At 34.6% G+C, this 26,096-nt stretch overlaps 1 protein-coding gene across 10 annotated transcripts in view; it reads right to left on the reverse strand.

Moving 5' to 3' along the window:
• The window catches only part of PCLO (piccolo presynaptic cytomatrix protein), a 392,417-nt gene that overhangs the window by 35,171 nt on the left and 331,150 nt on the right, over positions 1-26,096 (reverse strand). For all 10 annotated transcript variants that reach the window (XM_042791970.1, XM_042791966.1, XM_042791964.1 and 7 more), the window contains 2 exons: positions 16,248-16,389; positions 12,693-12,760 (listed from right to left, as the gene is read on the reverse strand). In XM_042791970.1, coding sequence (XP_042647904.1) covers positions 12,693-12,760; positions 16,248-16,389 — 210 coding nt within the window. The remainder of the gene's footprint in view (positions 1-12,692; positions 12,761-16,247; positions 16,390-26,096) is intronic.

A 26,096-nucleotide genomic window follows, 5' to 3' on the forward strand; every position in this document is an offset into this window, starting at 1 on the left:
GGCATTGATGCAAGTTAAATATGGGGCTTTTTCTAGTAATTCACACAAACTAACTAATTATCAAAGGCAGTATGTTAACAGACTTATGGAAAATATGTGAACTTCTAGGTACTATAGCAGCATGAAACATGAAGGCAGATGTATATATCAGATGTTTGACCCAGCTGATCTCCAGAAGCTTTGTGCATTTTTCCAAGGCATGGAAGTTCAGTCACATTATGTTATTATCACATCACAATCAGTCAGAGTGCAAAGCCAATGTGGCAGACAAAAAAAATCTAAAGAAAGCTTAAAAAATAAAATATAAAAAAGCAAAAGCATACAAAAGGATGTTTCAGAAAAGAAAGACCTATATAATGGGTGGAATTAACACACATGCAAACCTGGCAATCATTTAGTAGACTAATCTCATCTGACACCATAGAATGGTATGGATTGGAAGGGACCTTAGAGATCATCAAGTTCCAACCCCATGTGCCATGGGCAGGGACACCTTCCACTAGACCAGCTTGCTGAAAGCCCCCATCCAACTTGGCCTTGAACCCTTCCAGGGAGGGGGCAGCCACAGCTTCTATGGGCAACCTGTGCCAGTGCCTCACCACCCTCACAGGAAAGAATTTTTTTCTTATATCTAATCTAAATCTACCTTCTTTCAGTTTAAAACCATTACTCCTCATCCTATCCCTACAGTCCCTGATAAAGAGTCCCTCCCCATCTTTCCTGTAGACCCGTTTAAGTACTGGAAGGCTGCTATCAGGTCTAAACTTTAGATATACTAGCTAAAATAAATATAAATTGTCATGATAATCTTTTGATTCTTAAAAGATAGTGTAAAAGGACTGGTACTCCAGCTATCTGACACTGAAGGAAATCCTAAATATTGTCTTGGCTGTAGGAGCAAATCACTTTTATGAATATATACACATAGATCTCAGGTACTTTAAGATGTGCTAATGAAACTGAAGTATCTGGTCAGGAATGGCAGATGTGATGATGAATTTGTAGAAAACCCATGACTTTCTGGACCAGCAACGGGATTGAGGCAGAAAAATAATTTACGGTATTTAAAAAAGCAGGATACACCTATGTTTAAAGACCCTGAATCCCTTTTTAGATAAAGATACATAAACTGCATCCTACTCCACACACAGAGTACATCACTTTCTGCCAATAGACTTGTCTAGTCTTCTGCCCATTTGATTCCCTCCCAGTCATAGCCTAGTAGTATCAGAATAAATACACAAAAGAGGAGAGCAACATATAACAGCCTAAAGTAATTACAAATATCTACACAGGACAAACTGTTAGGAATTCTTTAAGAGAAATAGACACTATGAAGCTTTTCCTTAACAGACAAAATGTTATTCACATACCGTTGCAATGGATAACACATTTAATTAAAGCTGCAATCATGTAAGAATAGTATCATAGGATGAAATAATGAACGTGGAATGTTATGAAAAGCTTATTAACCTGAAAATAAACTGCAGACAAAGCACAAGGTTCTAATTATAGAGATGAAAGCAGACTCTAACATGAGAATCAGACACATCTAGGCAATTTCATCATAGGAAAGACTTATATTCATTCTAATGTATTGATTTTCAAAAACTTCTGTCTTGAAACATTACTTACAGTCCAATAATTCTGAGCAGTCTCACATGATACCACAAACATCAGCTAAAGTTTATTTTTAGCTTTCCATGTGATCCCACTTGGAAATGCTCTAGACTCATAGTCATTTAAACAGCATTCCAGAATAATTGTTTGAACTGCTTGAACATCAGTCTAAAAAAAGGGTTTATACTACAAGAACATGTGAGGGTATATAAAAACTCCTTTCTGAATCTCCAAAATAATAGTTTAATTTTTAAGCAAGTTATAAATTATCTAAAAAAAAAAAAAAAAAAAAAAAAAGAATAAATAATGTTCTAAACCACACACATATAATACAATACCATCTCCTTTTACAGGAGTTACAAACATTAAGTAGCTAGAAAGGACTATTAAGTATAGAAACAGGTTATGACATTCCTTTTTGTTGTTTTTTCTTTTTTACATTTCAAATAAATACAACAAAAGTGGTGCTCTAATACAGAATTTTTCAGTAGGAACAGCTCTGTTATCATTTGTAGGCAAGCTTAGAAAAATCTATTTATAGGAAGTGCTTGATAAAATATGCTATGTTGGTGAGGGGAAGAGCTTGGATTTTGCATTCTTATATCCAAAATATTCTTATATCAATATTGTGGTTTGAAGCAATAGGATGACCTCCTGAAGTCTCCTCGACCCCATTCCTGTTACATAATAGCTCATATATATTTGAGCACTGAACACTATTGACCTTAAAAAAGATCTATTTCACTTAATTTTTTTTTTTTTTTCCTGGAATAGGCACAAAATTCCAGGTTCTAATCACACTGCTAAATGGAGGAGATCACCTGAATTGTCCAGGAAGATGATGTTTAAAACCCCTACTCCGTACCTCATGATTTCATTTTCATCGCAGAGGGGAATTTGTTTAGGATTTAGCAATTCACCTTCTATCATATTAATGCTTCAACCTGACTTTGCTGATTCTAAATGAGCACTGATCATGAAAAGTGACTCTATTTCAGAGTTGTCTTAAATTACTCACTAGGTGAAGCAGCCCTTCTTCTGATTTACACCAGACAAGACTCAGGCCCAATAATCACATATTCCAACATCTTTACCTTTACTCCATTTTTGATGGATGGATCCCCCTGTTTGCTTTCCGGTGTTGAAGGTCTTCATTATTAAATAGTATTTGTACCACCAAATGTGCCAGGTGGTATTAAATCAGATTTCCTTCATAATCATACCTTTATAAATACAGGTTACAGAACTTTACCAAAACTTTTTTTTTTTTTCCTTCACAGAAATGAAACTATGTAGCTTTGTCAGATTTTTGATGGAATTACTAGCACTCTGATGCCCAACCCAAGCACTCAGAGCCGGTTACATCTCCAAGAAGTCACAAGAAGAAACCTCCAAAAGTCCCAAGCAGCTTTGTGTTAGTGGAAATACATTTAAAAGCTAGGCCAATAAAAGTGATTAAGAACATTAGGCAAGCAGATTATCTTTCCAGGTGATTATTGAAACATTGTATCAAAGGGTAATATTTTGGTTTCTAGATGAATTAGATGTGCTGTCAGGTTTTTCTGTTTTTCTTTTTGCTTATTTGTCTTCTTAATAGTTGTTATTTTTTCTGCAGGTCCCATGGGGAAAGCAGACTTTTTTTTTTAATGAAAGCTCAAAAAAAAAAAAAAATTTTTTTAGAATTTTCTTGCCACAGGATATAATGGCTAATAGACTTTCAGCCCCAGTTTATATAAAAGCCATACAAGCTGCTGGCCAGCCACCAGTTAATCACAGTCAGACTCCCTGGTTTATTTCTCTTGTAATGACACTGTATAATAACAATTCAGGAACATAATGATTTGTAACTATGTAATGCAATGTTGTTTGTGATGTGGATACAAGAATATAGAAGATTATCTTGTCCTTTTTTCTTCTGTATTTCTATCTTTGGCTGCAGTCTTTATTCTCATTTAAATTCTTTCTGCTTCTTTTTAGGAAAACCAGCTGGATTATACTGGCAAACACCTCAGGAAGGCAGAACTAATTGCTCTAATTATTACTGGAGAGCCAGGTGGGCAAATTAGAGTACTGGGCCAATCAGTGATAGATAAAAGAAATGTTTTCCAGTGTTTAGAGAGGAAGCTGATAATTCTTGGGTTTATAATACTGCTGTTGTTTATCTTGAATCACTTCTCCAAATCAGTGTGGTATTTAAGTATTAGTAGTACAGCTATTCCTAGCTTAAGGGAGAATGTACAAAATATTATAGATAGCTTTAAAAAACAATAAGGGAGAAAGAGGATAAGAACTACTGTCAGTGCATAAGCCTGATTCATTGCTTAAGGATCACTTATGATAGAAATCTTATCTGATCTTTTCAATTTCTGAAATTAAAATCTGCATTCCCAGAAATAAAGGAGATGTAGTATGAGGGAATCAACGTGTGACAGGCTAGCTGCAAGTGCTTTCATTACTTATTTTCTCTTCCCTTGTGTCCCTTTTTTCCTCTGTACTGAAGCAGTTACTCATGCGAGAAATCACCTTTGCTGGTATCTTCTGCTTTAAATTTTGCTGGCATTGGTTAATCTTATGCTGTCAAGAGTACTAGATGGTAGACCTTTCATAAAACCTGATGGTAGAAATAAAGGTTGAGATTTTATATTAAAGACAGTTTAAACAATGCCAGGTTGAATTTTAGACTTTTTATCTATAGAGATAGTAGAGAAGTCTGGCAATACTTATTCTTTCATTTATATCTCTTCCTGGGTAAGGATCATATTTTACTCAGTAATATTTTATTTCACAAACTGACCTCATCTACATGTAAATCAGAATGGCAATAAGACTATAAAAGCAGATATTACAGCTGTTAAAAATAGGTTTTAAGAAAGCTATTACCAGGCTTATATTGCTCTTTAGGAAAGACATTGAGAATTTCTTTTGCTATGTACTCCAGGTCATGAACTCAAAAACAAAAAATGTAATTCAACAACTGTTCAAGCTGTGTTGGTAACATTTCAGATTGGCTGGATTTCTCTTTAAATCCATGGATCAATATCCATTTCAATCAAGTCAACAATCTTATACTTACTTAGTCAGTACAAGATTCTATTGATTCAAGAAAAATCCTTGGAAGTTGACTGGTTTTCAGGTTCTCTTACATTTTAGTATATGTTAGGATTAAAGTTTCAATACTCCTGAGATATTTGAATTACTGGTAAGGGAGCAAACAGAAAAGACAGTATTTGACATGTGTGCAGGATCAAAATAGGTAGTACTCCCTGTGGTTTTGAGATACCAGTCTAAGAAGGCCTTGAAAAGAATTGGATTGAGCCTTGGTGTAGAAACATGGAACAATTCCAAAGTAACATAAATTCTCTGCTCTTGTGAAAGTGACTGGTTCTGACTTTGTCATTTATTGCTGATCTATGTACTGCTAGTGTGTTATGAGTCAGGGATTAGGTTGTAGGAGATAGGAATTTTCTCTCCAGAGGATAAAGTTCAGTTTAACTGAATTTAATAAAAATAAATATGCATTAGTTTATGAATTGCAGGTTAACTGAAGTCTATTATTGCTAGTAACCTGGGTCATATGGATTCACAATTCCTCTCTCTATTCAGTCACTTCTTGACTTAAACTTTGAAATGAGCAATTGTATGATATATAATGACATTTCCAGTTTTCCTTACAAATAACATTTTTCAGACTCTTACTACCCAGTACTACACATGTGATGTTCTGATGTTGACTCAATAATTAAAGCTCAATACAAAGGTAAGACACAGAAAAGGAAGTCGAATTTTCCTGCCACAGAGTCACTGACTGTATCTGTTCAAGTCAAAACACTGGGGGAAGAAAGTGAGATGTGTGTGCCTGAAGCTCCTAGTCAAAGGTACAGAAGAAACCACTGTCAAAGGATAGAAGTTTCTATTCTATAATGGCAAAATACCTTTGCTCAAATGGGCAACTCTTCGCAGAATATCACTCACACCGTACAGGAGTATTTGCAGTTTGTGTGTTGAACCCTTCAATAAACAGTGTCAACTCTTTCATAGTACAGTCACAGAATAATTTCTGTTGGAAGGGACCTTAAACATCATCTAGTTCCAAACCCCCCTGACACAGGCAGGGACACCTTCCACTAGACCAGGTTGCTCAAAGCCCCGTCCAACCTGGCCTTGAACCCTTAGAGGGAGGGAGCAGCCACAACTTCCCTGGGCAACCTGTTCCAGGGTCTCACAACCGTCACAGTAAAGAATTTCCTCCTCATACCCAATCTAAATCTACTCTCTTTCAGTTTAAAACCACTGCACCCTGGCCTATCACTACAAGCCCTGTAAAAATTCTATCTTTTTTATAAGCCCCATTTAAGAACTGAAATGCTGCAATAAACTCTCACTGGAGCCTCCTCCTCTCCAGGCTGAACTACCTCAACTCTCTCAGCCTGTCCTCATAGGGGTGGTGCTCCAGCCCCCTGATCATCTTCGTCGCCTTCCTCTGGATCCAATCCAACAGGTCTTTCTTGTGCTGAGGACCCCCGCTGGACACATTACTCCAGGTGGGGTCTCACAAGAGTGGAGTAGAAGGGGAGAATCACCTCCACTGACCTGCTGGCCACTCTTCTAGTGATGCGGTCCAGAATAAGATTGGTTTTCTGGACTGCAAACATGCATTGCTGGCTCATGTCTAATTTCTCATATATCAGTATCCCCAAGTCCTTTTCTACAGGACTGCTCTTAATTAAATCATCACCCATTTTTGAGTATCAGTAACAAATATGAGTTCTGTCTAAACTTACTGCCACTTTATTCATTTTGTAGGTTGTGTTTTATTCTATTCTATAGCTGAGCCTTCTGGAGGAAGTGATCTACTATAATTTCTCTGATCACTGATGGAGAAATGCAACAAAGGCAGTTAGCTTAATCATTAGAAATAAATTGTTAGAGATTAATAATTTCCTTCATACCAAAGGAAGTTAAGGGTATATTTATAATACCTAGAGTATTTAGATTTATCATATAGTCCATGAAGAGAATTAAATATCTGCAGGGGCAATTTATGGTACATAAACTAGCTGCTGGTATACTTTGCAACACTGACCTAAAGTGGTGGTATACCAGTCTCCACAGAAAGTGAGGATGTAGTCCCAAAATGCAGTGCTGCCAGGCTCTGGAGGCAACCAGTAACTGGCTACTATCAGGATGGTAGTTGGTGTTTGTCTATTTTACAGCAAGGCTGACTTTTCTCCTGTACTCCCATGGTATTCAAGAGCTGCTGCGGTGACAGAGGGGCATCTTCACCTCTCTGCTTCCAAGATGGAGATCCTCCAGCATAAGCTTCTCAGGACTTCCCCAAAATGGGATTTCCACTAATTTAGGCATCAGATGAACGAAAAATCTGTTTCCTTCCATGAATTAATGCAAACCCCTCTTGTCCAAACCCAGAAAATTCATTTTAAAATCACTTTACTACGAAGAACTTATTCCAAGCATTTAAAACAAGTGACTGTATATTTTATCATCTGGTTTCCCTTGTGCACCTTTGTGAGGTAAGTTTCTATAAATGTTGTAATGCTTGCTTCCTTTCTAATTGTGGGTGGGTTTTTTAATTGTTGTTCATTTGGGGTTTTTTATATTTAAGAACCGTTCAAGAGAAAAATACTCGTGAGGAGAAAATGGCTAAATATGTCTTCCTGGTATTCATGTTAGATGCCTTGAGGCTATGTTTCACAGAAGTTACTTCTTAATAGATAAAAAGATATAAATTGGACTTGACTATGAAAGAAGGAAAGTCTCAGATGAACCCAAAGTTACATAAATTTAATATTTAACCTGATCTCTGTCCTACACTTTTCCCAGTTTCAGTGTTCTCATTCAAAGTCACTATTGCTTGTGCAAGGGAAATAAAATTCACCTTAATTTTAATCCAGTAAGAAGTTAAATTCTAATTGTAACCTCATTCATGAATATTAATCATCATATTTTAATCTGATCTCACAGTCCTCTTTTTTTGTGAAATGATACAGGAAAGTTTCTCATCTGCAGTAAAAACCAAGACATCAAAGTTCAGATTTGTGCACTGACAAAAACATTTGAAAATCTCAGTAACTACCATGATTAGCCCTTAATAATTTCCTTCATCTGTCTTTGTTCCCCTCCTAGTTAATCCAATTTCTGGTTGAAGGTCCAAAATTAAGACCATTTATCTCTGAACATCATCATAAGGACTAATATTATAGTTTTGATATTTCAACCACTGGAGTTAAAAAAAAAAAAAAAGGTAAATTTTTAGCATATGGAGATGCAGCAAGTTGACTTCACCAACATCTCAACAGTTTAGTCTGTTCTTAGTCATACCACAGTGAGGCTTTTGGCTTAAACAGAGTTACTCTAATCCAACTAAATAGCAAGTAAAAGGAGAATGATTTTTTCTTCTGAGTTTTAATTACTTAAAAAAATGTGGCAATGCTTAGTTATGCCTGTGCTATCATTTTGTTTTAACACCTTATTTTACTCAAGAGAGCTAATCCACATAGTACTCTTGGGTATCTCTTCAAAGGAAAGCATGATACAGTTTGCAAGATAATTTGCTCCAGGGTCTATTCGGTGCAGATGTGATGGATGAAAATTTCACTAGGACCACTCAGAAATCTATAAAGGAAAATTTATAAGCCAAATGGCTGTCAGTCACTTACTTGCAGAGGTCATGCACCTTTCCTCCAAAATGTTATTAGAATGACCTCTTAGCCTGTTTTAAGTTTTATGTGGTATCTCAACCATTTTTCTCATAGATAAAGATTAGACTGTCTTTACTAATGAAATATAAAGTTAAGTGATGAAACTGTTAAAACTGATTTTTTTTTTGTTTATAATTCAGGCTGATGAACCACAAAACTCAAATATTAAGAAAAATATTGGTCTATTATTTTAGACTACTCTGAATAGATTAAATCTAAATCACAGTATTGTAAAATTTGCCTGTTAAAGCATGATGTTATCACAGAGCTTGTTTGTTGCTTTGTTTTGTTTGTTTACTGTTTGGTTGGTTGTTTTATTTTTTAACCTGTAACTTAGGCAAATGCATAGCATGAAAAAATGGAAAACTTTGGAAGAGTTCATTGAAGGATATGTAAGCAATGAGTGCATATCACTAGTGTGTCTTGCAGAAGTTCAGTAATTTTGTGTGTATCATCAGATTTTGAAATAGTACAAATCCCTTCCTTCTGCTCAGGTATGGAAATACATCTACAGGGGCTTTACCAGAATATTCTGAAATTTTCTGTGCAGTTTCAGTCATTTATACAGGGAGAGAGTTTCTTACTTACAGGACTTCATTTTACTACATTCAAAGGATGATGCTCAAAGGACCACTGGAAATGTAAGGAAGTGAGCCTCTGAGCCATGGCAGAACTGTGTAGAGAAGTTTTTGATATTCAGAATATGGACTGGATGGGATTTTTTTTTTTCAAAGTGAATAAAACACTCTCTTGGAAGATGCCTGTGGGGAGTCACTCTGTTTCTATAGAAAGTTTACAATTTTCTTACTGAAAATCCTAACAACAATGATGCCAAGCACAGAAGATGACAGAGGCACTGTGAGTACTCATTCATTCCAAAAGGTACTCAGTGAGTGAAGTCAGGTCATACTTAATAATATGTCCATCTTTCATAAAAAAGTCTTTGTCTGAGATGAACTTCAATATTTGTAATCCTAGAAGAATGATATTTTTCATGTATATAGCATCTTCAAAATTAGAAGATCCAAAATTTCCTCATAGTAAACTATTTCAATTAAAATGCTATTTATATCTCTTATCTATTAGAAATAATGGCATTTTGGGATTACCTAGTAAATTCAGACCTTTGAAATATATGAAAATAATTTCCCCATATATTTCTTAATTGGATAAATTGTTGGTAGGTGGAAAATACCATCTGGGATCTATTGGCTGAGCAGATTCATAGGGCAAATAGACCAATCATGATCTACGACTGAATCAAGATATTAATCATATGCTTTTAATTGTTAGTTTCAATCCTTACAAGGAATGCAATTGTGTTTTTTTTTTTTGTTTTTTTTTTTTTTTTTTTTTTTGTCTGTAATGTCTGTAATATTCCACAGCATGTAGGAAGAAATTTTTAAACAAAAGATATTGCACTTTATGAAATGAATAGAGAAATTGGTTCGCATAACTCAATGAAGATCACAATATGCATCATAAGATTTTCTATAAGTTTAAGAAGATGAAGTATTTAATCTGCTCATGGCAGAATGTCCAGTGTAAGATAGCATGCACCAATGCATATCATAAAAATAACTGTAACACAGTGTTCAAGAACAAAACTCTGAATTATTTTATATTATTAAGTAGTATGAAAATACAGAATATGACAAGATGATCTGTTCATAGAAACAAAGATTATCATAGCAATACTCACAGTTATTTATATTGACCATATGGTTGTGTCAGTGAAGTAAATAGTACTGTTTTCTAATTTTTACTTATAACTTAACTGATACATCTTAATAGCACAAAAACTATGCCCAACAAAACATTAACACATTTCTTGAGTGGGTAAACAATTACAAAAGGAGCACATTTTTCCCTGGTGATTCCACTTATGTACATCCCTACATTTTGGTGTCATACCTTGTGAACTCAATCCAATCCCTGCTGCTACATCTTTGATTAAGTTGTCTAGAAACCAGTTTTCATTGCCATTTGAGAGTCTTAACTTGGTTTGCCTCCAGCTACTGGTCTTAAAACTCTTGTTCCTGAAAGTCCCCATCCATGTTTTCCAGGCCTGTGTGAATAACTTGGATGACTACAACTTTTCAAGTAGCAGTAGATCTGCATGTTTAAGCAATTGAATTTATTCTGCACAGTTTTAAAAAGAGTAATCCACAGGCTATTTTTCACAGAAGTTATCCATTAAGAATATTTGAAAATGTAAAAATAGCACTATTTTTAGAAGGTTTTAAGTATAGCACTAAATCCCTAATTTCAAGTGAGAATACAAATGTCAACTATGGGAGCTCTCTACAAATTAATGAAAAATGGGAATGAATATTTGCTTTCAGTTAATTCAGAGCTCATCTGGTCCACAACAAAGATAAGTGAACTACAGAAAAAATACCATTTGCTCTTTAAGACTTTAAGATTTTCATTCACTTTTGTTCATCTATGAAAAGAATACCACAAGAATTCCATAATACTGAAGTTATTTTCAGTTAATCTTGAGTTCCTCTAAATTCTGAGCTACTTCACCCAAAGATAATTATATTTACATGCTGAAACTGAAATGCTTTTGGATTGTTTTCCAGCTTTAGTTTAATTTATCATTTGAAATTGATCTGTCCCATCTTATTCAGCCAGAAATTAGATACTAAAAACTGTTCCAGCTTCTCTGAAAGGGGATAAACCAACACTTAATAAGAACAATTCATTTTATCAAACTTGGATTTGTAACTCTTAGAGTTCTCAAGTTAGGAGAAGTGAATTGCATCATAAGTGAAAATGCGGGAATTGCAGCTCTTGAGTTATTTGCAGATTTTGAAGATGAGCAGAAAAATGGCTTTGACTGGAAAAGTAATTTCAGTGATCACATGATATGTACACATCTTTTAGAATGTTTCAAAAGGTGTGGTTTTGGTTGGGTTTGTTTGTTTTTAATTATACAAACATTAAATTAAAACTTTTTGTATTTATAGGTTCTTAAATTTACGATCCATGACCCCACCTGAGGGGCAATTTATGATGAACAAAATGATGAAAAACTGTTTGTTTACAATTATCATCCTGTATAAAACACATCATGACAAAGTAAAAATGGAAAATTCCTGATTTCCCATTTTCATCCCACCATTTCTCTTTTATAAAATAGTTTGGTTTTCAAATACTTAAAAACACCATTGAACAAATTAAAGTTTGATAAGCAGATGAATTTGAATTTTTGTATGATGAATACTAGGTACTGAAAGATTTAGTAAAATGCATATACACATTTAAGGCTCCTTGGTTTGAAAATGACAGCTTTACAGTTCTACCTTCAAATTCTAATTTGATTTCTTCAAATATGTGGAACATTAGACTGCTTTTACCTCAAATATAGCAACAAGTATTTCCCTATGTATACAGATTGCAGAAACCTGAAAAATGTTGATTTTTTAAAACTGAACTGAACGTGAAGTTAACTTCAATTGTATATATGAATTTCAATTTATAAATTAATTAATATCTCAAAGATGCATTGAAATGCATTTAAATGATAAAACTATTATTTTAATAATAAAATGAAGGTCATGATAATTAAGTTTTATATTTGAGGTCAACAGAAACATATGCTTGAAAGAATATACCTTATATGCAAAGGGAAATGGAATTTTCCTAACATATCTGTCAATACAAAATACTCTCTTAATTTTCATGCAGTTGTCTATTATTACACATGAAAGAGATAAACACATTGCTCATGAAATTTTGAAAGCCATTCTGTCAGGCTCTTTCCAGTTTCAATATTGCAATGTCTCCTTCTTTGGCAGCACCACATTCATACTGAAAATATTCACTCAGGATTTCCCAAACAGGTGAGTTTCACTATAGTCTAAGTGCAGCAGTCAAGCCTGATATTCAGCTAATATTTTTATTTAAACTTAATGTTTTATGTAGACACCAAGATTAATAATTGCTTCATGAAGTAAATATTCTGAAATGTTATAGAAATAGAGCCTGACAGCCATTGGATATTTTCTTCTGATTTAATAAGTACTAAGCCAGCTCCATACTTCATATCTCTTATTCCAATACTAGGAAGAGCAATGAACATTGAAAGACAGATATTATTAATTGCGATCTAACTATTTAATTACTTTAAATAAACAGGTAAGACACTGTTCTCATTTAAACTGAAGACTCATTACATTGGTTCTATGTATAAAGGCCCCTTAGAGTAAATGAAATTCAGGATCTCAATCTACAATACAAAGAGAGCATAGGCTAATCTTTCATATCATGACAAGTAAAGGAAATAAACATAATACTTCTATAAACATGGGATACCACTGTAGTGTTGTTTGTATTTCTTTTTACCTTCTGCATCGGTTAATCCTACTCCCGACTGCTTTACAGGTTCTTGTCCATTCTGGCTCATCTTCCCTCTGTTAAAAGACATGGTGATACTTGTCAATAAGACCATAAAAGGGTGAGATCTAAGAAAATGAGACACTCAAACCAATGAGGCTTGGTTCTGTACAAAAAAACAAACATCACAGGTATTTCTAAAAAAAAAAAAAACAAAAGTGTATATGTGTATATATATATATATATTTAATATCAAGAAAATAAAGTAGACAATACTTTTTTTTTTCTATTGTTATTTGGAGAGATCACTTAAGAGTATTATTTTTTGTGGAGGCAACCACCATCACATCTTGCTAAGGCTGTACATTCTTATAGGTGCTGTCTGCTACCTGCCCCCCATCAACCTGAGATTTCACAGCCAGTCTGCATAGCTCCTCTCCTCACTTTATCCTGTTATAGTGAAAAGTGAAATATATAATGAGTCCCAAAATTGATATTTGGTCTACAATACCATTACCTTAAAGGTAAGACATGACTGTGGTCATCTTCTTTTAATGACTGCTTTTACATTACAGTTTAAGTTTTACATAAGAAACAATTCAGTTCTGAGATTTACATTAATCTTAAAATTAGTGGAATAAATCATGCTCTGGAGGTCCTTATCTTTCTTCACTGGATGTAAAAAGAACCTGGATTACAATCTAAATGTCTATTTTGGGCAATGAATGTTAGGTAAAATATAATCTATCTTTAAACATATTGTTGCAAGCTCAAAGGCATGATTACAGTTACTCTCAAAAATATGTCTGCCACTATGAAATATTTGTGCTTCGATTTGTTTTTCTCCCTTAAGACTCAGAAATGCTGTGATAGAGAATATAAGACATTATCTTCATATGCATGTGATTCCTCCGGGGTTAAAGGGTTAGTACTGTTCTTTGATAGCAATGAGCCAGCTTCATATTTCACGGCAGCAACAGAAGCTGTCCAAGTTCACAGTGAACTAAAAAATTAGTATAAAACGTAATTTTTAAAAGTGATTTTAGATTCAATTTTAACTGAAAGTTATTTTTTTCTTCTGTGAGGTAATGTTTCATGAAACATATTATAAATATGATACAGTAATTATTTGTCCCTATGGTGAGATTCCTTAAACATTCAGTTGCTTTTCAACTTTACGTTCAAAATTAATATAATTTTAAACACATTGTACTAGTATAGATGGTTACACAATACAAAAGCATAGAAAATTTGGTATTTATCAGAGATGATAACATGAGTAACTTTCATAGGTATTACAACTGGATTACAAGTGTCTTTTAAAAAAATATCTCCCAAATAGAAAGACTTTACAAGATTTACTCAGCTGTGTATAACTGTGTATAGTGATTAATTTCCCTTGATAGCTATAACAATATTTAATATTGGCAAGTATTCTAATTAGTTACCTTATCAAATAATTCCCATGGTGTCACTATTTAATTCTTCTATTTTGCTTCATGACTAAATATTCCTATGGTTAAAAGCATTTGGACTAAAGAGTTTAAAACTCAGCCTATACAAGAAATTTTCTATTGATAGATCAGAAACTTAATCCAAACAAGGAACTTATAACTAAAATTTTTTAATATGCCAAGACATTTGAAATTATTTAGCCTACTTAACGCTTCACATCCAAAGTGTGAGGTGTGGTCTTATGGATACTCTGAATGAGTGTACAAGGTCACAGTCCCTGAAGTCATTATCAAGCCAGTGTGAATGCAAATGTTGACTAGAATATCAATCATATGTATATTCAGATATACAAGAAGTTTTATCCAAAATTCAAAATGGAAAGTTATTTGTTTTAAAACATTCTCCCCAGGAATTATCCCAAAGGCCTCTGATGGTAAACAGTAATTTTGTCATTCATTTTCATTATATTGCTATGTAAAGTCCTAAAGACTAACATGCAGAAGAAAGCATTTATTGTCTCTATAAATGTCTTGTGTAACTTTTAAAGTTTCTAACATCAGCATGTAAGTGATTTACCTTAAAAATGTGAAGAAAAAAAAAATAAATCTAGCCCTTAACAGAAAATAAGAGGGCTGAATATATTTTATTTAATTAAGTAAAAACCATGGAAAGAAATTACTATGAGAAAAGCTGAAGCCATGGAGACTTCTTCCTGCTTTCCAGTAGAAGTGGGGCTGATTTCAGACTTAATGGACTAGTGAATCTGTCATCCCAATACCAAGTAACTGTACATACTGTCACATTAATAGGCAATAGACAGTAAGTGATAATATTTGGACGCAGTTTTAGCATATGTGAACTAAAAACTTCTATTGAGAGCTCCATCTTGTGTTTCTGAGTACAAAGATTTTATGCATCTTTATTTTTCTCATTAGGAATTATGGTAAAATAAATTTCTTTTGAGATTGTCAAATCCAATTAAAGATCGTATTTTCACCATGGGGAAGTATAACTCATTTTAACCCAGAGAAATATGAATGAAAAGTCCAATGAACATTACAGAAATTACACCCCAGAACCTGATCTCACATTGTCCCCCTAGACTCTAAAGTTGAGATTGAAATGTTAGATTTGTGTCGATTTTACTTTTAGTTACTAATAAACTGTAGACAAATATCATTGTGTTTTATTGTAGAAAATGATGAATACTTAGAAATGTCACAGTTCTAAGAATTACTTTTTTGTCATTCAAGCTTTTTTAGGAAGATTTTATCAAGATCTTGTGACTAATAATTAGGACTTCAAGGGAAAAGCAAAAACTTGTGTCCCAGAGGAAAACATGGAACAACTATTTCAGACACTGAATGAGCAATGACCACCAATTATTATTTTGAGAATCGTCAATCTATAAAATTTGCAGGTTAAAAACATTAAGTTGATGAGAAGAAATTACTTTTTCCTATAAAGGAACATAAATTAATTTGCTTAACAAAGGTTCATGCTGCCAAAGTTGAAGGGGAAAAATCCTGGCAACTTTTCTCTGTGGAGTAGTTAAGTGGATAAAATGTTTGAAAATGAAATCATTTTATAGGGTCATTACACTGATAGTAGCTTGATAATTCCTACAGGAGCTCTATCCCAAAAAACTTTTTCCAACCAAGAACTGAGAGTTTCTACTCAAACTCTTAAAAACTTGGAAAAAGTTAAGTTATATCTGAATCTGAATTTCAGTTGCACTAGTAATACTTTTTTCAAGAAAGAGGTCAATCTGAAAACTTGAACTACGCATTCTTAGGCCTACAAAAGTTGTATTTTTAAAACATAACCCCAGCTCACCTCTACACGCTTTCATCAAAGGCTGTCTAGTACCTCTCCTGTGTGACAGCAATAAATTCATGAGGTTGAGGCAGAGGTTTGGTTGGTTATTAACAATTCAATGCTCAACAAAGAATTATAAAAGTATAAGCTCTCAGAAATTCTCCCCAGGTATCTGCTATTCTACTGCATAACTCAAGTCTGCAGAGAAAACTACGTAAGAGGATGACCGGCAAGGGAAAGGTCTATACATAGTCATTGCACGGATACAGTACATTAAAGGAAAAGCCTTACATTCTTGTAATGGGAAATAGATTATTCTCTCCTGTGGCACTGCTGCTGCCTTCGCTATCCATGCTGTATCCACTGCCAAAACTACTGGCTGACGAGCCAGTGGAGACAGAACTTTCTGCAGGTCGGTGATTAGTAGACCTTGCTGTACAGGGTGGGAACAGTGGGTTACCAAAAATCTTGTAAGATATCAGTACCATCCATGTTAAGAAAAAATGTAATTTATCAAAATCACATGCTGCAAACACTTTCACTTTTTTACTTTACATTCCAGTCTTGCGTTATCATCTTTTGCAGATGTGTATTTTCACATAGAATATGTTTTTCTAAACCAAATAGTATACCACCATATTTTTTCTCCAGTCATGTTAATAGTTCAAATAAACATCCTGAAGGAAAAAAAAAGAATGGATTAGATTAACATTGCTTTTCTGATTAAAGCTATAGAAAACCAGTTATTAATTTGAAGCATTTCATGTGGTAATCTTGCGAAAATGAAAGTCCCAGAGGACTTTCCTCATATTCCTTGTGAAACAGTCTTTGCATTTGGTGATTTTGAGAAGGAGAGGAAGCTGAAAGGAAATATAATTACAATCTGTAGTCACATAGACTGTATGAAGACCTCCACCCCTCTTTAGACGTAACACATCTACTGCATTATATTTCTCAACTGCTCCTACCCATCTGGATCTCTCTCACTACATGCTTAGAATTTTAATGCACACAGTCTGATGGGAGATGCCCTAATCTTGTTTAAGACCATTTGGTGTAGCAAATGTATGCCAGCATATGTTATTTTTACTTCAGATGCCTTATTTTTTGTTTTGGATATTATTGTGCTACTTGAACAAATAGTCCAGTATTCAGCCTTTAGCAAGTTGAGAAATATAAACAAAAAAGGATGCAGGGACATTACACATAATAATTAATACAGTGGAGTAGGTATTCTCATACTGAATAACACAATTGTCTGGGAATACTAATGAAGATTTTTGGAATTTTTGGTTAAATGCCCTCTTTACATCTACTATTGCAATGTTTCTAACTGACTGAGCATATATACTGAAGATAAAGTTATTTTTCTGCGGAGACTTAATGAAATTTTATGTTATTTTGGTGAACTGTGAAATTCTAATGCAAGCAGTTAAAAGAGATTCTTCTTTAAACAAGAAATTGTCAAATATCAAAATGGAAATTACTTCAATGAAGAGCCAGAGCCCCAACAGTGTCGTGTCTTAAACTGGCCACCAATATTATTTGTGTTTGACTGAATGAATAATATTTTTAGTGAAGACTGCTCCATCCTGACTGACTCCTCAAGTGTAATGAAAAAACAGATTAATAATTGAAACTAGAAGAAAATAATGAAGCAATTCACAGATCCTTGGGCCAAACTGTGAGTTAAGACAGAACTCTCACTCTGTAAAGTGATTCTTCACTGTTAAACTGAGCTGTCACATAACTTTACTTTCTAAAACTCTATTAGCCCCCTCTGTTTTATGAATGCCTACAGCCACAGAAGGAATCTGTCAGTCTAAATTATTTTCAAATAAAAATATTCTTTACCTCTATTTCATGATTTTATACATGGATCACAGGCTATCTTCCTTGTTGTTAATACAAATTAATAAACTGTAAAATCATAGTGTTATTAACAGATACTCTCAGTCTCTCATCTGGAGAGAAAGCCACCCATGTTTATTCCAGCAGAGACAGTCTGAGTACAGCAGTGTGCCCTGCTCAGGCAGCTGGGAGCAGTGGTTGCTCTATTACTTCCAGTTCGTGGTACTGAGGGCAAATTCGTATGACTATGGTGACAAGTCAGCACACCGATGTGAGGAAATGTCAGGTAAGACCAAGACTTCAGAGAAGAGAGGTCAAGCTCTCCTTTATAGTGCATTATGCCAGCTGCCCTGTGTTCAGCAGCTCGAATTGGGGCTACCTCATACCTGTCCCAAACTAATCCATGACCTCAGTTCTTATAGTGTTTATGTGACCTGTATGACTTCTGATGCTTGTTGTTTGGGATCCTGAGGGTTTTTTCAGGTTGTGTTGGGTTTGGTTTGTTTTTTTTTTTTTTTTGCCATGTCATGACAAATGTCTCATAGCTGAGGACAATCAGGAAGCCACACATCTGCAAATCCCATGAAAGCCAAGACAGTCTTTGGTCCTTCCATTAGGCAGGAATTTGCTTAGTGTAACATATGTCTCCACTATAATATATGTGGCTGAAAGGGAGGTTCATATCTGGGATCTTATTTTTATTGACTTTGCTGTAAAAGCTAGAGTCTGAAGTAATTTCTTACATCTTTACTGGTGGATTTCTAAAACCAGTAAGAACCTAGAATTTAGATCAAGCCATAAAAGCTTGAATTAAGACTTTATAAAACATTTAGAAGTTTTGCTATATCTAGTTATAATCATAGTTGTTTCTTTCGAAACAGCTGTATCCTGATGATACATTCAGTACACTGTATTTTTAGTTTCTCTACTGTTTTCACTAATTTACATATTTTTTTCTATACTGTAGTTTTTTTTTTTCCCATAAGATCTCTTGGTATATAGTTATAATGGATACAAGTTTAGATTCATGACTGGATTTTGAGAATTCTAAAGTTCAATTTGTCTGCTCTATGAAAGTAATGCACTGCAGCTTCAGTTTGTGACAAGAGATGAAATCCACAAATAGAATTACAGCTGATTTTGTAACAAATTAAGGGTAAGGAGAACCCCTCCATAATCATGAGATACCCACATTTTCTATATATCTATAATTTTACAGATAAAACTAGACCTCTAAGCTTCTGGTGCTGGTTATATAGGAAACTTCCAAGTTCCGAATATGTGGTGATACCTGCTGACAGGCAATATTTTGTCTGAGAGTTAGAATTACCATGGTGAGATTTATACTCTAAGTTGAAAGTTGTAACTTGTCCTCTGCTCTCATGTGCAAGGGATTAGTTTGTACATTCATTTTGAGTCTTGCCCTTTCTCTTTGAACAAATGTAAATGTTGTCTTAGGAACTCTAAGAAGAAAGTCTGAGTTCACTGTGGTACTCCTCTAGTCTTACTAGCCCATATAAGGCCTGTGAAGCCCCGTAAGTGTCAAAACAATTTCCACGTTGCTCAGACAGTTGGGTTCCTATCCATATAAAAGATAAGTAACTAAAGTGAGATAAGGGCAGGTTCACTTCTGTGTTACAGAGTTTCTACTTACAGCTGCTTATGATAGAAAATGCCTAAGTTCTCAGGTTTTGATATCAAAGTTCTTGGAGGAGGTGCTTTGGTTTATAGAGAGTTGAATAATCTTGTATGGATTCACCCTGGTCCAAAGATTGGCTATTCTCTTCTGGTATCACAGAGGTGCCTGATACTGTAATGTGTGGTCTTGCTTTACTTATATCTACAACATTTACTTGAGTAGGAACTTGGGCAAAGGCAATTGCCATCATTTGAATATTAAGTATCCAGAGTATGGAAGAGCTATGTTTCATCGTTTCCTTGCCCTTTGGTTTTTCAAATTATTTCCTGTTAGGAAAAAAATCCCAAATTTTAGAAACTCTTAGAAAACATTTTAAATACTTGTAGGCAAGATATTGCTGTCAATTACATATGATACTAAACTATTTCAATTTTTAGAGAAAAGACTCTTCAGGCCTCAGCAGATAGAAGAGACTCAGCTTAGCTGAAGTTCATTACCCAGCATCATCATTTGGACTCTTTCTGAGAGAGAGGAAATACCCCTTGCCCACTCCAGCCCCATCTCCATGAACTTCTAATTCAATCTACTTTTTAAGGTTTGTAACATCGGTGATGTCTGAACTGCCCAGTCATTAGACCATAAAGAATAGAAATTGTAAATGAAAATTTAAAACTCTAATATGAGTTGCTTCCTCTGAAATAGTGCACAGAATTTCCTATTATACAAAGCTATTGTAGTGTGATTTAAATTTCATCTGCTAATCTTATTTTAGCTGGTAGTTCCCCCAGTGAGATAAAATATTATATACTTGGGAGGTGTGTTGATGGGTAAACATCATATTTAGTAGTTACCAGTGTGATGCTAATGCTGCTTCTAAGTGCTACAGTGATAGGCTGCCATGAGCAAAAGTTTCCATCCAATCATTCTAGTGAATAATATATGAGTTGGAACAGTTCTCGATTGCTTGCAGTAATTTTTTTAGATTCTGAGAAAGTGGATCATAATGTTATCTCTGGTGTAGGATCAGGGTTTCTGAAGAAAAAAATGACAATGTTTAGACAGATACCTTTTGTAATCTGTATTGTTTACAGAAAACAAACCAAAACAAAACAGCTTTTCCTTCAAGAGAATGATATTTGATCATGTATTCCCTTATGCCTTCTTGGAAAAGAATTGTTGATTCAAAAAAATTGAAGCTAGTAGTAACTTCACCTTTTAGGTCAACTTTTTAATTTTTAATTTTTTTTTAAATTATTATGACTGTATTAGTTAGAATGCATCTATGGAAAAAATACGCTTTTGCTTATGCTTTGGCCAAGGGACCCAGTTAGAAAATCAACTTTTGTAACCAAGGAAAACATGAAAGTCATTATTAAAATCTAGAAGAAGAATGGAAGCCATATGATTTCATTTAATCTTTCAGAAAAGTCTGTTTTTACACCAGAGAAGATGCTTTTTTAAAACCTAACATAAGGGAGATAGGTAATCCACACAAGACCTATAGACACGAACTGTCAAATCAGTCAGCAGCAAAATGGAAACAATCCAGCACTGTCAGCCACTCCAGTCACTCCTCTACAGTGAATGGACTTTTTATATATATATGAGACTTAAATTTGAAAAATAGGGCTATGCTGTTCTGTGGTTCCTGTGGATAAAGAACAGACTAAACCAAAACTTTATCCTGGAGATTAGATTGTGGATGTTCCCCTTTACAGGTATCTGTCTAGAAGCAGAAGTGCAACAGTCAAAAAACATTGGGAAAGACAGTTCTATTTGTAAACCAAACAGGAGGAGGGAAAAATGCTTTTCAGTATGCCTTCAGGATTACATTTTGAGACTTTGCCTCTAATTACTTGAAAAAAAATTGCTCTTTATGATTGGCAGTCTTGTAGAAACCCCTGGGTAACAAAAGGGGCTGATAGCATCATGCTGAGTCTTCTCAAAGAGGTGCAAGCCCCTGGGAGCAGGTGAAATCACCGGTCAGCTTTGGATACTTCTCTGCTGACCAACAGACTGGGCATGTCATACACATTGTCTTCTGGCAGAAGGTTTTCTACTCGTCACTCTCAGTTGCCTTGTGTTTCAAGTGCTCCAATCTCAGACTGCCCCTGAGGTGCCTGTTCACCTGTTTCTATGAAGAGTTTGCTCACACTAAAAGCAGGTGCTGCTCAGGCTTCCTCTGTAAGGTTCTGCAGTGTAAAACCCAGTTGTTGGGACTGCTAGCTGCATTTTCTGTGAACTGGCAACAGAACGGGGATGCATAATACATAAATAGTGATCAAAGGGATATGCTTCAGGTCAGTTCTGATAATCTCCTTTCTTCACTCTTCCTCATACTGAACAGTACTTTAGACCATAGTCTCACCTATTTCAGCCACATTTGTATATTAGACATGGCTTTGACTAAACAATGAGTGGTGATATTTTCTTAAATTTCAGCATAACTCTTTAGAGAGCAATTTACCATTTGAAGTGAGTGATGGCAGAACAGCACTCAAACTGTGGTAATGGAATTTCTTTACTCAGGAAAGCAATTCTTATGAAATAATTTTCTTCCATAGGCTACCCTTTAATAGACTTTTGAAATAAGAGTTATCAAATGAAGAATCTGAGCAATTTCCTGAAATTACATGTCATCTTAAAATGGTAGAAGAGTAAATAGCAAGAATAGCCAAAGCAAAATATGCCAGCTATTAGACTGAAACAAGACTCAAAAGACAAGCTCAGATTATTGCTGTCTTCAGAGAGTGAGGACAAACTGTTCTTGTTTTGATAATGATTCTTGGAAATGGGTTATTTGTAGCAATATGAAGGCCAATTTAACTTGGAAATTAAGAGACTAGTGAAGCTAAGCATAAACAGCTTTGGGCAGTAAATTATTTAAGGTGTGAAGGAAACATCCTCAGTTATTGTAGGAAATCAAAATATGGCATTGCCTATTAAAAATGTGAAAATGGGCATAGACCTAAAGGCACGCCAAATAAGCAGGTATTTAAATCCACAATCATATCCAATCCAAAAGATTTATAGAAGTTAGGAATCAATTTCCTTTCACTCTGCATTGTTGCTAATAACAGTAAGTAGAACTCAGTGATAAGGAAAACTCCTGTCAATTTTAATTTCTTACAGCTAAGTGGCTAGAAATTACACAGTGCTGGCTCAGACCTGTATCATGGATTTTACAGTGCTAGCAATATCTTGGTACATACATCACATCACATTTTTTGTGTAGCTTTTACCTCTTACGCTCACACTTATGTGAACTTTCATCAAAGTTGTTGGACCAAGGGAATTAAAAGCAGGTATGCTGCCTTTTGAACTGAAGTGTTTTAAATGGGAGGTCTTTGAGAGGTATAAATTGACAGACTCATTTGGGTATAGTTGTAAAAATGCTGATGCACAGTCTGTCTACTCTAGATATTCTAGGTAACAGTATTATCTCTGATAGCAGACCTCCCTCTGACCAGTAAAATCACTTGACAAACAAGTATTTGGAAAGTAGTTTCCTCTTAGGATATCACAGAAAAGCTTTTGTGTCACAATGAAAAATTTATAATGTAAAAGATGGAATGTTCTCTATGAGATGGAAGGAATAAATAGGTTCTGGGTACATGAATTAGATCTGGAGATTTTCAGGAAATGTGATTTTGAATTTCCAGAGGTTTGGGGTTGAAAAAAACCCTTTCTATTATGGAGTAAAAAAATATAGGAAAAGTAGACAGCAATTGCTGTAGAAATATATTGTTTGTATTACCATACAGGTATGTTTGGACCTTTAACTGAAACACATAGTGTTTTCTCTAGATCTTTAACATTTGCAAACTAATTTAGGTCAAGAGTACAGCAGTACTTTTTTCCTGGCAGGTTGTTTGCCTCTTTGTTGTTTTTGTTTTTTTGTTTGGTTTTTTTTTTTTTTTTTAAATGTGTGACAAATAAAAGAGGAGGTGTATATGGCATCCATCACCATATGATGTTCAAACAACAGTGTATTGACTTGTATCTTCTCTCTCATAAGAGCTTGTTTGGAAGGATAGAAAAATGCATAGGACTACAATGATGTTCAGGCTTAAAATCATCTACTGAGCTATGTAAATACTAATTCACTGTTCTCCAAAGATCCTAGGAAGAACCAAAATAATTTTCTAGAAATTCTCTTTTTTGATTTCTTCTTCCCTTTTTGGGAAAAACTGGAACCTCTTCCTCTGCAAGTAAGGGTAAGCCCATTGAATTTTACCCATTAAGCTATACACATGTAGAGACCACAGCTCCCTATAAAACTGTGTACTTTAAAAATGATCAGTTATGTAGATCAATGATGACTATATGGTGAACACTATCTTTTTTTTTTTTGTGCTCTAACTTATTTCACTGGACACTAAACAGTCTATTCTAGTGAGGCAAAGCTGGCGCACCTTTCTACTTCACATAGACAGTGAAGGGAAATTTTGTTGTTCCTTGTCTATCTTAATCACTTTATTGTAATTTATTAAAACTAAAGCATGTAGTTCATTCAACTATAAACTGTCTTTGAATAGACCTTTTATATAAAATGAGTAAATAACTATATTGCAGGTACACCTACTATTTTATATGTATATATCCAGAGAACTTCTAAATATCATCAGAATATTTCTAATTTCAAATATCTGAAGAATTCTAAAATAATTTACTATATTTAAACCACAAGTGACCTACCAAGAAAATTCCATATAATAGAGTGATCCTTCAATGGGATAAATTACTGACTTAAAAGGAGGTGGACTGATTTGCACTATCTCTAAAACTGACTTACCTGGTGGATAAACTCTAACACACAGATTTATGTTGAAAGAAATGTGCTTAATTTTATGTGAATGTGTAATTGGAAATGATTCAGATTTTTCACAAAAATGGAATCAAATTAACTCAAACCAAGGCACTGCTCTCCCCCTCTGGCTTGGATCCCTTGCAACTTCTACCTTCAAAGGGTTGGCTCTGAAATGTTATTGTTCCTCTCAGAGGAGTGTGATGGGAATGTGTATTATGCAATTGGTTTCTTTACAGATCACATGCTTATCTCTCACAGGCAACAAGAAAATTATAATTCAGTGTTTATTTTTAATTAAATGCTGTAATTAAATATTGGATTTTACAAAGGTGCTGAACAAAGACCAATGTTTTCTGTTGTAGCTTCACCTTAATTTTAAACCATATTGATTAAAATACTTTTTTTTTTACTGTTTAAAATGAATATGGAATAGTTCAGTCCAATAAACTTAAACTGATGCAACTCCTCTGCATTCACAAAATATGTATACCATGGGTGCTGGTTTTGTCTATGAGTTCCTTTTTACTTCTCGTCAGACAAACAATTAATAACTGACAAAATACATCCAATAGAAAAGGTCCTAGGTGTCAGAAGTAGAGAAAGATTTCTCTGGGGCACTCTAAGAATGACTGAGGCAGCTATTAGACTAGTTTAAAGGAAGAAACTTTGTGAGGGTTCTCTTAGGTAGAGAAGGACTGGTGATCACTCACAGCATAGAATTCTTCCCATCACCCTTGTGGAAATCCTGTTAGATTACTACCACCTTGTGTGCTTGGGCTGAAAAAAACAAAATAGTTCCAGGTGCCAATAAAGCAGGTTGTAATGGGGGTGGGTACCACAACAATGCAGCGTCCCTGGAGGAATGGACTCGCAAACTGATGATGCCCTAACATTCATTGTTCACAACACTCTTAACTTGTAGAATTTTTGAACTGCAGGATAAACCTCCTTCCTTCATCACCTCCTCCTTCTTTAAAGAACTCTATAAATTGAAAGCTGTTTTGAGCATCTTTGGTGCTTTTTCTGTTGAAGGTCATTGTCTCTTCTCATTTTACTACACAAAACTGCAATTAACTAATCTTACTTTTTGTTCCTGCTGAGATGCATCAGATCCATTAACCTCAAAATGGCAATTATTGGCCCACCTCATAGAAATAAATTAGAACAAACTAGTTCTGGTACAATAAGAACCCAAAACTTCTCACAGATCTGAAACCAGACTTCTAAATTTTGTGCAGGTGACCATGTATTGTGTATATGTGTCAGAAGTACAAAGATGAAAGTACCATGTCTCTTCATAGTAAGTCTAACCTCACTTATATATTAATGATATTAATGTGGGCTCTTATTCCCATATCTGTCTATAATGCTTCTAATATTACTGAGCCAAGTGCATATTGATACATACTCTTTTTGCAATTTTAAAAGTAAAGAAGCTAGTATAACAGTTAAATGGCAAGGTTACTTGAAGCTGACTGCTTAGCTACTTCCTTACCATAAAAGTGTAAGTGAACCTTGATTCAACCTTGTATCATAAGCAAAAGGTTTTAGCATTGATGGTCTATGCCAAAATGCATCATAGGACTACAAGTCTTTGTGCTAAATCTCTACAGAAATGATACCTCAAAAGATCTTAAAAGTTGTTTAGATTTCTATGGTATACATCCCAGGAGTAGATTAGGCCTTTCAGTCATGATGCCTGAACTAGTACCATGATATTGTCTGGCTTTTGCCTGAACTGAGTGTCTGGAGCTGAACTGTAGAGTAAGACGGTACGTGTATGGGTGGATGTACACATGTGTGTAGACAGATATATTTATGGAAGAGTTCTTAAGACTCT

This window comes from Tyto alba, unplaced genomic scaffold (assembly GCF_018691265.1).
Source record: "Tyto alba isolate M040663 unplaced genomic scaffold, T.alba_DEE_v4.0 Super-Scaffold_2, whole genome shotgun sequence".
NCBI classification, from domain to species: domain Eukaryota; kingdom Metazoa; phylum Chordata; class Aves; order Strigiformes; family Tytonidae; genus Tyto; species Tyto alba.